Source organism: Cucumis melo, chromosome 1 (assembly GCF_025177605.1).
Source record: "Cucumis melo cultivar AY chromosome 1, USDA_Cmelo_AY_1.0, whole genome shotgun sequence".
NCBI lineage: Eukaryota > Viridiplantae > Streptophyta > Magnoliopsida > Cucurbitales > Cucurbitaceae > Cucumis > Cucumis melo.
The window spans coordinates 12,914,676-12,929,191 of record NC_066857.1 but is presented as its reverse complement, the minus strand read 5'-3'; the positions used below and the strand labels follow the sequence as shown (position 1 = coordinate 12,929,191).

The 14,516-nt window shown below is 37.8% G+C and overlaps 1 protein-coding gene across 2 annotated transcripts in view; it reads left to right on the top strand.

The window, feature by feature from the left end:
• LOC103490131 (1,4-alpha-glucan-branching enzyme 3, chloroplastic/amyloplastic) overlaps positions 1–14,516 on the top strand; it is a 50,053-nt gene that overhangs the window by 33,416 nt on the left and 2,121 nt on the right. For both annotated transcript variants that reach the window (XM_008449502.3, XM_008449501.3), the window contains 9 exons: positions 3,654–3,791; positions 3,883–3,954; positions 4,072–4,176; positions 4,627–4,704; positions 4,791–4,898; positions 5,390–5,470; positions 13,126–13,230; positions 13,724–13,809; positions 13,894–13,948. In XM_008449502.3, the coding sequence (XP_008447724.1) occupies positions 3,654–3,791; positions 3,883–3,954; positions 4,072–4,176; positions 4,627–4,704; positions 4,791–4,898; positions 5,390–5,470; positions 13,126–13,230; positions 13,724–13,809; positions 13,894–13,948 (828 nt within the window). The remainder of the gene's footprint in view (positions 1–3,653; positions 3,792–3,882; positions 3,955–4,071; positions 4,177–4,626; positions 4,705–4,790; positions 4,899–5,389; positions 5,471–13,125; positions 13,231–13,723; positions 13,810–13,893; positions 13,949–14,516) is intronic.

Sequence of the window (14,516 nt, the reverse complement as noted above, 5' to 3'; positions counted from 1 at the left end):
CCCTGTCTCTGATGGCCAATGTGTGGCTGTAAAACGCAATGGGGCGCTTATTTTGTATTAAGACAGCTCCTACTCCATACCCTGAGGCGTCAGTTTCAATCTCAAATGGTTTATCAAACATAGGTAAGGCTAATACCGGTAGAGCTATCATTGCTTTTTTGAGCTTTTCAAATGCTTGTTCTGCCTCCGTATTCCAATTAAACCCTCCTTTCTTGAGTAACTGGGTAAGTGGAGCTGCCAAGGTACCATAGTGGTGTACAAATTTTCTGTAGTACCCCGTCAGTCCAAGGAAGCCTCGTGTTTCACGTACGCTTGTCGGTTTCGGCCAATCAGTTATGGCTTTGATTTTTTCTGGGTCCACTTCTACACCTTTGTTTGATATAAGATGTCCCAAGTACTCTACTTTAGCCAGGCCAAAGCTGCATTTTTTTCGGTTTGCGAAGAGCTCGTGTTTTCGTAGCACTAAGAAAACAGTCTCTATATGTTTCAAGTGATCTTCCAGGTTTCGGCTGTAGATTAATATATCATCGAAGAACACGAGGACAAACCTTCTCAAGTATGGTCTGAAGATCGAGTTCATCAAGGATTGGAAGGTGGCCGGTGCGTTTGTGAGCCCGAACGGCATCACTAAGAATTCGTAGTGTCCTTCGTGTGTTCGGAAGGCGGTTTTCTCAATGTCCCCATCTATCATTCGGATTTGATGATACCCGGCCTTCAAATCGATCTTGGTGAATAGCAAGGCACCTCCCAATTCGTCAAATAATTCCTCCACTACTGGGATTGGAAACTTGTCTGGAACAGTAACATTGTTCAAAGCTCGATAGTCAACACAGAATCTCCAGCTACCGTCCTTTTTTTTAACTAACAGCACTGGGCTTGAATAAGGGCTTGCACTCGGTCTTATGATTCCCGAAGCCAACATCTCGTTTACCAATCTTTCCATTTCTTCCTTTTGATGGTATGCGTATCGATATGGTCTGACATTTACCGGATTCGTACCTTCCTTGAGATGTATCTGGTGTTCTATGCTTCTCCGTGGCGGCAGCTTCTCGGGCCATTCGAATATGTCTTTAAACTGATCCAATATTGGGAGCAGTTTTTCTTCTATTTCTCCTTTTTCTTCCTTATGCAATGTTATCGGTTCAGCAATTTCAATTCCCATGGATCTGCACTCGATCAGATAGCCGTGATCATGCTCCTCCCAAGTCTTTACTAAGTTTTTCAAACTTACCCTTGCTTTAGTGAGGCTCGGGTCGCCCTTGATGCAAATCTTTTTCTTGTCGTCATAGAATGTTAGTGTCAAGTTCTTCCAGTCACACACTGTTACCCCTAGCGAATATAGCCATTGCATTCCGAGAATCACATCAACTCCTCCAAGTTCTAGTGGTAAGAAGTCCTCCTTTACTGTCCAGTCTTTCATTTGAACTTCAATCGATTCACAGATCCCTTTCCCTTGTATTGCTGTCCCGGATCCGAGAATTACTCCGTAGTGGGCGGTTTCTTTGATCGGCAATTGCAATGTAGTGACTAGTTTTTCAGACACAAAATTATGTGTGGCGCCGCAATCGATTAAGATCACAACCTCCTTACCTTGTAGTGTTCCTCTGACCTTCATTGTTCCTGGGTCATTCAATCCGACTACCGAGTTAATTGACAATTCTACGCAGGCTGTTGCTTGTGGTCGTACTTCTACGGTTCTCAATTCGGCAGTATCGGTTTCTGTTTCCTCCACAATTTCTAACTCTTCATTGTTGTCTTTTACCACAAACATTCTAAGCTCCCTTTGTTCTCTCATTTTGCACTTGTGATCAGCAGAATATTTTTCATTACATTTGAAGCAGAGTCCCTTTTCTCTTCTTAATTGGAATTCCGCATCCGGCAATCTCTTAGATGTTCCTTCCTTCCTTGTTTCTCCCGAATTTGGGCTTTTCAACGTAATCGTTCTTATCGGAAATGGAGCATTAGCTTTGTTTTCCTTATTTTGCTGATGGTAATTGTGTTTTGTACCTGTCGATGTGGGTGTCGAGGATTTCCCGCCGATGTACCCATTTAAATTTGCTGCGTTTCTCAGAACCTCCCTGTCTTCCACCAATTGCGCTGTTCGCATCATCTCCGCCAATCCTTTCGGTCTGCAGAGTATGACTTCGGCTCGAATCCACGGAAACAGACCGCTCATGAATGTTTCTTCAACGACCCGATCTTCTACGTCGGATAGGGGTGCGACTAATTTATCGAATAGATTTCGATATTCTTCCACCGTCGTTTCTTGTTGGATCCTTAAAAATCGGCCGAAAGCGGTACCTTCTCTGGTCGACTGAAATCGAATCAATAATCGCTCCTTCAAATTCGTCCAACTCACGAATTTCTCCCTTTCCTCTTGGGCTCGGTACCAGTTCAGAGCTGGTCCGTCGAAACAGATCGTCGATACCAACATTTTCTCTGATTCCGTCAGCTTGTGAATCTGAAAATATCGCTCTGCTCGGAACAACCACGATTCTGGATCTTCTCCGGTGAATACCGGCATCTCAACTTTCTTGAATTTGCTTCGATCGTTAGAGTTTTCGTCCGGTTCGTTTTTTTTTGTGTTGATTTCCTCGACATCGCGGCTGGAAGATGCCTTGTCATTCTTTGATTTTACCGTCGGCGAGTTCTGGGTATCCGATTCGTTCATCCGTTCTCCAGCCATTGATCTTTCTTTCGCATTCATTTCCATGTATGACAGAATTGCTTGTTGCTGTTTTTCGGACTGCAGGCGCATCATTTCCATGTTTCTTGTTAATTCGATCAACGTAGATTCGATCACTGGCATTTTTGCTAATTCTTTCTTGATTCCGGCCACTTCTTGTTCAAAGGATTCCATTCTTTCTTCAATCCTGGTTTGCACCATTCTTCCTTTGTTTCACGGATCGCTTCGGCTCTGATACCAATTTGATAGGAACTGAATTTCAATATGAAATTCCAGTAATCTTTATTAGTAATTCTCTGCAATATGAGTGAATTGAGGAGATCTCAATTCAATTACAAATCACAATCTCTCTTGCTTCCTCCGCTCAAGAAAGTCAAGACTAAACTTCTTTCTACAAGACTGACTTTCCATCTCCCGCCTAGCCCCTTTTTAAACTCTCTCCTTCTAACTACTCAACTACCTCTAACAGCTTCCCTTCTAACTACTCAACTATCTCTAACAACTTTTAGTAACAACTTACTTGCTAGTGTTTATTTAATTACAAGGGTGCCCCTGCTTTCTCATTCTTTCTTTTATTCTTTCTGCTGTACTGGAATAATATTGGAGGTCTAACAGAGCATTAGTCTCTTTTACTAATACCTTTCATAAATAGGCTCTCCGTTTAAAAAAAAACATTAGAAACCAATTGAACAGATATAGAATAAAAGCCAGTTAAAAAGAGAGTGTTTCTTACCATGGATGCTTTTTTTAAAAAAAAAAAGAAAATTTAACAGTACATTTTAGCTTGTAAAATCATTTTAACTGTTGGGTAAAGTTCCACTTGTTCGTTTTCTATTCTATGGCAAATTGTAACATCTTTTCTAGCTCTAGTTTCTTGCTCGTTTCTTTTGTCACGAGGCTTCTTGCTAGGATATTTACTATTAGGCACTGTATGCATTCTAGCTTTCTAAGAATTTTTATTTGTCAGGCAACGTATTATCCTGGACTATGTGAGCCAATCTCTCAAGGTGGACTGGGTTTTGATTATTATGTGAATCTTTCTGCATCAGAGATGTGGTCGTCCTTCCTTCAGAATGTTCCAGACCAAGAATGGAACATGAATAAGGTTGTTTTATATGATTTGTGAACCTGTTTGATGGATCTCAATCACTTGGAGGGTTTTCCATTTATTAAAGAGAGAGAATTGCATTGTTCAGATTGTTAGTTCGTTAATTGGCAACAGACACTCCACAAACAAGATGCTTCTGTTTGCTGAAAACCACAGCCAAGTAATTTTCTTCCTAATCTTTTTAAAATTATTAACCATCAACGGTTTAATGAATTATAAGCATGGATGCGTGGATGCATGTCTTCCTCATCTTTTCTTTATTTCTTTATCCTTTTAGTCCATCTCTGGTGGCCGTTCATATGCAGAGATTCTGTTTGGTGATATCAAGGAGCATGGTGCTGGATCAAAGGAAACACTGCTAAGGGGGTGTTCCCTACACAAAGTACGATTCATCTCTTGAACTAAATTATTTATTTAATATTTTAGGAAATAAACGTTCTAGTTTGCAGAAAATGCTTCTAGCCTCCGAAACGGTTGCAAATACAATGACAACGTGTACTGGTTTCAAATGTTAGGCTAGCCGACAGTTGGGAATTAGAACGTTGACCAAATGATATGCTGATCCCAGAACATTTGAACTAATCATCTTCAGTTTTCATTTTTTACGTCAACTATATTATAATACTATATGACAGAACCTCTCAATACCTGTTAAAATATATGGTTCCATCCAATTTCCTTATCATGTGTCTATACCATTTTCAGTGTTTAATAGCTTGCATTCAAATGCATAAGGTCAACTAAATAGTGGGGAAAGAGTTCTACCTTCTATCCTCTTCTGTTATTTAGTTAATCCATTTCTTTAATTTTTGTTTTGATGGCGTTGAATCAGATGATTAGATTGATCACATTCACTATTGGTGGACGAGCATATCTTAACTTCATGGGAAATGAATTTGGGCACCCAAAGGTCAGCTTATATCTCTTCAATATGCATGAAGATGTGTAATATTTTCTCCTGCCAAAATATATTTATAATATTTATCTGTGGATCAGAGAGTTGAGTTCCCGATGCTGAGCAACAACTTCTCGTTTTCGCTTGCCAACCGACAGTGGGATCTTTTAGAAAAGGAAATGCATCATGGTTTGTTTCTTTTTGATAAGGTGTGCAGTTATTCTTCAACTTTGTTAAAATTGAAACTGTCATGCAATTTGAATTAAAGTAAATGTTCTTGTTAGCGATATATAATCAAATTTGCCTTCAACCGCTAGCTTAAGCTTTTGGGTGAATTGGTGATTTAATAGTTCTTGACCTTGAAGTCCACAAACTTTTTACTATCTCATCTTTTTGAAACGGAGACAAACTACTTTATTAATAATAACAATTAAAGTACAAGAGAGTTATACAATGAGCGTAATAAAGAAGCCTAGAGAGCAATAAGTGAGGGGGATCAGAAGGTGCACTCGGACATCTCAATTAGGTTGGCATCCCTTAGCACGAAAACAACAAATCCCAACTAAACCTAGAAATAAAATATGCCAAAATACTATCTCATCTTAATTAACAAAAAAAACTTACCTAAAAAAGTAAATTACAAAATAAATTGCTATTGGTATAATAATTCAGTTGCGTTAATTTACCTTTGTCCTTCTAGGAGCTGATGGGATTGGATGAGAATGAAAAAATACTGACAAGAAGTTTACCAAACGTTCACCACGTCAATGAAACTACCAAGGTAAGCTCTCTCCTTTTCCTTTTTCATTTCTAGTTCATTTTGTCTACTTTGACATTTACAGGTTTGGTACTTGTTTGTTACTGCTTTTGATTCTTTCATGCATTCCGGTTTCAGTTAATGTTTATATTTGACACGGTTAGCATTAAGAATATATATAAAAGATTAAAGATACCTGACCCGCCTAACTTTAGCTTTTGAGTTTAGTGCTAGTTAGAGTTAGTATCAAAGCAATAGAAAGTGTGTTCAAAGGCCTACAGAGTTTGTATGTGTTACTGTTAGTGTCTGTGTTTAGTATACATAAAAATGTTAAACATACGCAACCTTTTCAGTTTAGTGGTAGTTGAACACAGTATCAAAGCAACTTATACTATTATTTCCTTACAAATTGTCAAATTAATTAATAAACCCAAATATGGGAGTATCATTAAGAATATCAAGCCTATTATATCTTAATTTCTTTCAATGGTTTTAATCCTTCTTATGCAATAAAGCAGAAAAGAAAAGAAAGGTAAATTATTGTAAATGGCAAACTGCTGAAAATATTTACAAAGCAAAATTTTAGATTTTATCAACAATAGGCACTATCCATTAGTGTCTATCTAAGAAGCACGAACACGAGACACGACATGACACGGATACTACGCCACACAATATTTTAAAATTTTAGGAAACGACACGACAAGGATACATTTATTAAAATATTCATTTTAAAAATATATATAATTTTTATAGTAAAAGGAAATTCATAGTAAATGAATTGATATATTAAGATTTAGCTTGATGCACTCCACACTCAAAAGTTATTATTATTGTCATATACGCATCTTTTTAGTCTACTCAATGAGTGTTCTATGCATGTCTAATGAATTTGTTGTACTAACAAGCATCCAGGAGATGTCCACCAAGTGTCAAAGTGTTCGACAGGGACACGCTAGCCAAATTAAAGTGTATGTGCTTCTTAGGTGTCTATCATTAATAGAATCTGAAATTTTGAATTGGTTTTCAAAAATACTAGTAGAAAGTGGATAGAAACATAGAAGCGTAATTTTCAAAGACCAAAAACCAAAAACCAAAAACCAAAAGGATGGTGGACTTGGTCTAGGGGGATTAAGGAGGAAAACATAGCACTAGTAGCCAAATGGGGTTGGTGATACTTCAATGAAAAAGAGTTTAGAGAAAGCATTATGGAAGTCTAATAGCCCTCGAAGGGTTAATATTTCGGTTTGGATCATTAAATTGCTCAGAAATACTTCAACGAAAGTTTCCTACCCACTGCTTGTCACCTTCAATAGATCCTCTGTGCAATTTGAATTCAAGTAAATGTTCTTTATTTTGTTATCTACTTCTAACAATGTTTTCAAAATCCATTTCAAGTTTTGAAGACTAGAAAAATGATAGTTTCTAAATTTTATTTTGTTTTTGGTAATTTAGATAACAATTCTAATGCTACCATAAGAAAATGAAGAAGACTATTATAAAGAAACATTGAGAAAATAACCAGAGTCTTCAAAAAGAAAAAAAACCAAAGTCTGAAAGTTTTCAAATGGAGTCTAGTTGAGATTTAGCTAAATATTTAGTTAACAATATGTTAAGATTCTACCTTAAAATAGCACAAATAATCGTAACAAAAGGCTAAAACAGAGGCTGTACTCTGTATTCTTTATAATATTCAACCAAAACAGAAGTTGACAAGATGATTCAAGCAAGAAAATAACAAGGAAAATGATAGACCCCTAATTAGATTTGTTTACAGCAGAAGGAAAAATTAGTTATACCAGTTGGAGTTTGTTACATTAGTTTGTTATGTTAGTTGTAATAACACTCACATGTGAGTTAGTTAGAGGCTGGCAAGATTAGTATAAATACTAATAGAATTTAGGAGGAAGGATATGAGAATTTTGTAAGAAGATTTACTGTAATTTCTTGAAAGAGAGAAAGGCAGTAGAGAGAGAAAGGAATTGAGTTACTCAATTCCAGAATGTACCCCTTATCAAAATCTAAATAGAAGAGGAAATTCATACCAAAAGGTGGTGTTCCATCAGAAAAATACAAAACATACCCAGCACCTTAAAGAGGGCTTGCAACTCCTCTCCTAAAGCTCTAGCAGCCTTTTACAATACTGTTAGGACTCTTCCCCTACACTTAGAAAATCCCAACAACAATGCAGAAACAAAGTGACGGTACTCTGTGAATATTTATATATATCAACAAGAAAGTGTTAACAAGGAAAGATCTAAACAGGAAATACAATAACAGCAAGATAAGCAATATGAAAATAGTAGTAAGAAAACCCCCAGCAATTCGAGAAGCTGTCTCTCCCTAAAAGCCTTCATAGCAACTTTTCACAGGATAAAGACTACCTCACCAATCCCTAAAAACATTCCTTAAATACCTCCACTTCCTTGCCCCCCCCCCCCCCCCCCCCCCCACCAAAGAAAAAATATTCCTTTCACTTATTTCTATTGGCCGAGCTGTCTTCTTGGGCATTCCCTTTTTTACCTTTGCAGCTGTAGTTATGTATGATAGGAGGTTTAACAATACTATCGAGCTTGAAGTTCACCTTGCCCTCCAGGTGAAATGAAGGATATTGCTGGTTCATAGCATAAACGGACTCCTACGTTGATTTACTGTCATGTAGTCCCTTCCTTTTCACTAACCAATCGTTAGCTCCTATTTCACTGTTCCAACGGACACCTAAAACTGGCTCAGGTTTAACTTGCAGCTCAAACTCTTCGGTTAGTGCAGGTGGCAAGTGCTGTATGTGTTGGGTTTTGCCCAACTTCTGTTTCAGCTGTGAAATATGAAACACGTATGGATCATTGCCTCAGGTGGGAGGTCCATATGATAAGCTACTTCCCCAATCTCTTCTATTATGCGATAAGGCCCATAAAACTTTGGAGCTAGCTTCTCACAACGTTTTCTAGCTGAGGATCGCTGTCGGTACGGTTGTAATTTCAAATAAACTCCGTCTCCCACTTTGAACTTCGTTTCATGGCGGCGAAGATCTGCTTCCTTCTTCATCGTTTTCTGGGCTGTCAATAGATTTTCCTTTAAGGCACTAATAACCAAATCTTTTTCCTTCAACAACTGTTCTACAATGTTTTTATTGGTCTTCCTAAAACCAATGGAGGTGGTGGGCAGCCATAAACTATTTGGAATGGGTTTGTTCTTGCCGATGAGTGAAAGGTGGTGTTATACCATAATTCAGCTCATGGTATGCACTTATGCGTCTTTGGTTGTTCGTTACAAAAACAATGTAAATAAGTTTCGAGGCAATGGTTCTCCCACTCGATCTGCCCATCCGTTTGAGGATGAAAAGTGGTACTCCTCTTCAATGATGTTGCTATGGTTGCAAATAATTCTTTCTAGAAGTGACTCAAGATCTTGTCACGGTCAATGACAGTGGAGTTCGGGATTCCATGTTTGCTAATGATCTCTTCGACGAACTTTTCAGCAACTTGTTTCACGATGAATGGGTGTCTCAAGGTAATGAAGTGAGCCATTTTACTAAGCCAGTTAACAACAACCATGATACTATCAAAACCTCCAGCCTTGGGTAACCCTTCTGTGAAGTCCATCGTCTAGTCTTCGAGACTTAAATTGGGTAAAGGTAAGGGCTGTAATAATCCAGCAGGGGAGAGTGCTTTTGTTTTATTTCTTTGACATACTTTGCACTGTTCAACATGTTTTTTTACATTATTCTTCATGCGCACCCAATGTATTTCTCCATTCATACGCTTGTAAGTCTGAGAAATCCCGAATGGTCCCCTAACACTGAATCATGGAACGTATGGAGTAAAGCTGGAATAAGATAAGAAGTTTTTGACAGCAGTAACCTTCCCTTGTAAAGCAACCTGATAGACCCCTAATTAGATTTGTTTACAGCAAAAGGAAAAGTTAGTTATACCAGCTGGAGTTTGTTACATTAGTTTGTTATATTAGTTGTAATAACACTCACATGTGAGTTAGTTAGAGGCTGGCAAGATTAGTATAAATACTAATAGAATTTTGGAGGAAGGACATGAGAATTTTGTAAGAAGATTTACTGTAATTTCTTGAAAGAGAGAAAGGCAGTAGAGAGAGAAAGGAATTGAGTTTACTCAATTCCAGAATGTACCCCTTATCAAAATCTAAATAGGAGAGGAAATTCATACCAAAAGGTGGTGTTCCATCACAACCCGTCCGACACCCACTAGCAGTTGGCTTTTCCTTCTAGATTCTCCTTTAGAATTTTAATTATTTCTTGTAATTCGTCATCCCTTTCTACCTCTTCCATCACTATTTCAACTTCTAGCAACCTGGGAGATATTAACGTATTTAATTCAACGGAATGCTTCATTCGAGATAAGGCATCTGCAACTTTATTCTGCAAATCAGGTTGGTACAAATTTTCAAAATCATAGCCCAGTAATTTAGTCAACCATCTCTGAAATTGGGGTTGGACCTCCCTTTGTTCAATCAAAAACTTAAATACCTTCTGATCTGAAAGCACTGTAAATTTCCTTCCTAACAAATAATGTCGCCATTTTTGAACCACCATCACAACTGCCATCAGTTCCCTTTCATAAATGGATTTCGGTTGTGCTTAAGAGGATAATTTCTGGTTGAAATATGCTATTGGCCTGCCGTTCTTCAACAAAACTGCTCCCAGACCTATTCCTGAAGCATCTGTTTCAATGGTGAACGGTAGGGAAAAATCGAGGAGTCCTAAAACCGGTATAGAGATCATTGCTTGTTTCATTGATTCAAAGGCTTATGTTGCATCTTCATTCCAATTGAGTCCATTTTTCTGCAACAACTTGGTCAATGGATCTGCAATATTCCCATATCCCTTGACAAATCTTCGATAATACCCTGTGACACCGAGCAATCCCCTTAATTTAGAAACATCTTTGGGTTATGGCCAATTTACCATTGCCTTTAGACATTCTCACCATCAGCTTCTACTCCTTTCTTAGAGATCCAATGTCCCAAATAGTTGACTCGGGAATGCCCGATATACACATTTTTTCTTGTTGGCTAATAACCGGTTGTCTTTCATCACATTAAACACCACTCCCAAATGCTTCGCATGTTTCGTGATATCACTACTATAAACCAGGATGTCGTCGAAGAAAACTAACACAAATCGTCTTAGGAAGGGCCTGAAAAATTGGTTCATGAGAGATTGAAAAGTTGCTGGAGCGTTGGTTAATCCGAAGGGCCTAACCAGGAATTCGTAATGTCCTTCGTGGGTGCGAAACACGGTTTTCTCAATATCCTCCTTCATTCGAATTTGGTGGTAGCCTGAGTGCAAATCCAATTTCGAAAAAATTTCAGCAGCATATAGCTCATCTAGGAGTTCTTCAATTACGGGAATTGGGAATTTATCGGAAATAGTCACCTAATTCAATTTACGATAGTCTACACAAAACCTCTACCCTCCGTCTTGTTTCTTTACTAGTAAAACTGGGTTGGAATATGGACTTCGACCCAGCCTGATAATTCCCGCTTGAAGCATTTCCAAAACTAACTTCTTTATTTCTTCCTTCTGTATGTACCCATACTTGTAGGGTCGAACATTTATGGGCTTCTGTCCGTCTACAGTCAATATCCAATGATCCACGACCCTTCTCGGAGGTAACTTCTTCGGCATCTCAAACAATCCCCTGAACCTTTTTAACAGATTACGAATCATTGGTAAGTTCGACTCCTCCCCTTCTTCCTCTCTTTTGCTTTCCTCCTCGTTATCTTCATCAATTTCAACGTTCTGGAATTCCAACAAAAACCCCTGATCCTCTCTTTCCCATGTCTTGGAGATCGTTTTCAAGGAACACTCTGCCTTTGTAAAGGACGAGTCCCCTTCTAATATTACTTGAGTTTTCCCTGCCATTGTTTCAATTGCCAGCGAACCCCCATGAATTTGGTATTGCTATGCCACGACCGTTAATTCAGGAAGTTTGACCTCAACTCTCTTGCATATTCCTTTCCCTTCTAATAGTTACTCCGTATTTAGTTTTCCCTTCCATCGGTAAGTTTAACTTCTTAACTACTTTTTGATGAATGAAATTGTGCGTTGCGCCACTGTCAATGAGGATAATTACCTCTCTTCTCTTCCCTTTACTGTCCCTTGCAATTTCATTGTGCCCTTCAACGTGAAATCCAAAATTTTCCAAAGCGTTATTTCAGTCTCTCCCTTGACTTCTAGGGTTTCGAGTTCCACCACTTCTGGCTTTGCTTCCTCCTCCCCGTTCGTGTCTTACAAATCTTTTTCTTCATTTCCGATAAAAAACATAAGTTCACGATTTGCTTTGACCTTGCACTGGTGCCCTAGTGCATAATAGTTCAAAAACTTCTCCAAATAATTGGTGTATGATTGGTGTATGATCCATCTTGCTTAATCCGTATGAGATGGGCACCCAAACTACATTCATCAGGAGCCTTGAAGTGTTCGAACATCCTCTTTTTGAGATCTTCCCACGACGTAACCTTCTTCCGATTGTTACTCCAGCGAAACCAATCAACCTTGTCTTGACCAAAGCTGACGACGACTATGTTCACCTTCTCCTCGTCAGCCAACTCATTGATGTTGAAATAGTGTTTGGCCCTATAGAGTCATGATTTCGAGTTTACTCTAGTGAAGACATGTATCTCTAACTTCTTATATTTACTTCTATCTGATGAACCTCCGGTGAAAACCGAAGTCATGTCTGTCTTTCCAACTTTTCCTTTCCCTTTCCCTTTTAGCCCAGACCCATTTGAGGCACACGATTCTTCCCAATGTTTAGCACGACTGCTCTCCTTCACTTCTTCCGTCAGATTCCCTATGCTCTTATTTAGACCGAGTATCATTTTCATCAATTCTAGGATCTCTTTCTCATTCATTTCCTATCTATCCTCCCACATTTTCTATGTCATAGCTTGTGTCTTCCCCAGGATGTTTGTGGCTCTGATACCACTTTGTTAGGACTCTTCCCATGCACTCCGAAAATTCCAACAACAATGCAGAAACAGAGACGATACTCTGTGGATATTTATATGTATATCAATAAGAAAGTGTTCACAAGGAAAGATCAAAACAAGAAATGCAATAACAACAAGATAAGCTAGAAAATAGTAGTAAGAAAACCCCTAGCAATTGGAGAAGTTGGCTTTCGCCCTAAAAGCCTTCATAGCAGCTTTTCACAAAATAAAGGCTACCTCACCAATCCCTAAAAACATTCCATAGTCCATTGGTCCACCCCCCCCCCCCCCCCCAAAAGAAAAAAAAAATCCTTTCATTTATTTCTATTGGCCGAGCTGTCTTCTTGGGCATTCCCTTTTTTACCCTTGTGCCTGTAGGTATGTATGATAGGAGGTCTAACACCTACCTAAGCAATCCCTAAACATTCTATTTATATCTCTCCTTTATTCGTGGCCCCATCTGCCATTTTCTTTTTCCCAATCATCTCTCCTTCATGGTTAATGACCCCTTCTTTTATATTTGTGAATAATTGGGGGTCTAACACAATTTCATTTATTTTTATTTATTGCCAAACATTTTCTACAACATTTTAAATTGAGATCCATTTTCTACAAACACACCTTTAGAAACCACGAGGAAGATAATTCTTGGGTGGAATATTTTGATGAAGACTTTAGCTGTTTGAATCAATACATTGTTTTTTCCATTTCAGGTAATATCTTATATTCGAGGTCCCTTCCTCTTCATATACAACTTCCATCCCACAGATTCTTTCGAAAGATACAGCGTTGGTGTGGAAGAAGCTGGAGAATATCGAGTAAGCAATACTTTGCTACCAATTTATATTTTCTGGAACTATAGATCTTGTTCAATAACGACTATCTTTTATTTTAAAAGTTAAATTTTTACTTCTAAAAATATTTTTGAAATCTAAACAAAATTTTTTAAAAACTAAAAAATTTAGAAGTTATGATTTCATTTTATGATAATTTCGAAAACGAAGGAAAAATTAGTAAATAAACATAATTGCTGGTATGAACATAGCTTACGTTCCACTACTTAAAGCATATATCCTCAGCCAAGAGGTTAGATATTCGAATTTCCAACCGCACGTTGTGTTGCTGAACTCTAAAATACAAAATAAGCCAAAAGTAGCAGGAACTAAAAACAAAACACGTTATCCTTCTATGAAATTTATAAAATAGTCAACTTTACTCTTTAATAAAAATCTTGTAGGCCTTATATGGATAAATTTATTTTTGCTCTCTTCAAAACACCCCGACTGAAGTCTGATATTTTAATGCTCACAGATTATGTTAAATACTGATGAAATTGAATATGGAGGTCAAGGGAATATAAAGCATGATCAGTATCTTCAAAGAACTATAAGCCGAAGGTAATGTTTTTTGACTTTCTTGTAGACTTCCTTCCCTTTCCAGATTAATCTTCACAATATCATCATGTTTTTCCATGTTTCCAGAATTGACGGCCTTCGAAACTGCCTAGAAGTTTCTCTCCCTTGTAGAACTGCACAGGTTAGTTAAATCTGTGAATGTTGTGTTCATGCATTAGCCTGGGGTATAATGTACTCGTTTGATAATGTTTTAAATTCTTGTTTCTTGTTTCTTCTCCTTCAATGAAGGAAAACAAAACTGGATTCGGTAAGGTTTCTTGTTTTTGTGGTTTCTTTTTATTGGAAAAGATAGAAATATGTTAGATAATCATTTCTATTTCTTGTTTAAGTTTTCAAAACTAAATTCCAGAACTTTAATGTTATATTTCAAATATTTATCATGCATTTTTAGAAGTGAAAAATGACAAAATAATGGAACCTTACAACACCAACTTGATCCAACCATCCACCCCACTCCCTGTTGCAAGGACTTCTTCTGAGGCAATCAGAATAGCATCTGATATATTTCTTCCATCAATTAAGATGCACTATCCAGAGGTATTCCTTTGTTTTCTTAAGTTTTTATGAAGTTCAATTTATTAGTTTGAAAAATGAGCATTTTCTAAAGGTAAGTTCTCTCTCCCCTTCTCTCTTCCCTCTCTCCTCTTTTCTTTCTCCTCCTCCTCCTTCCCTTCAACTTCATGCCGGCC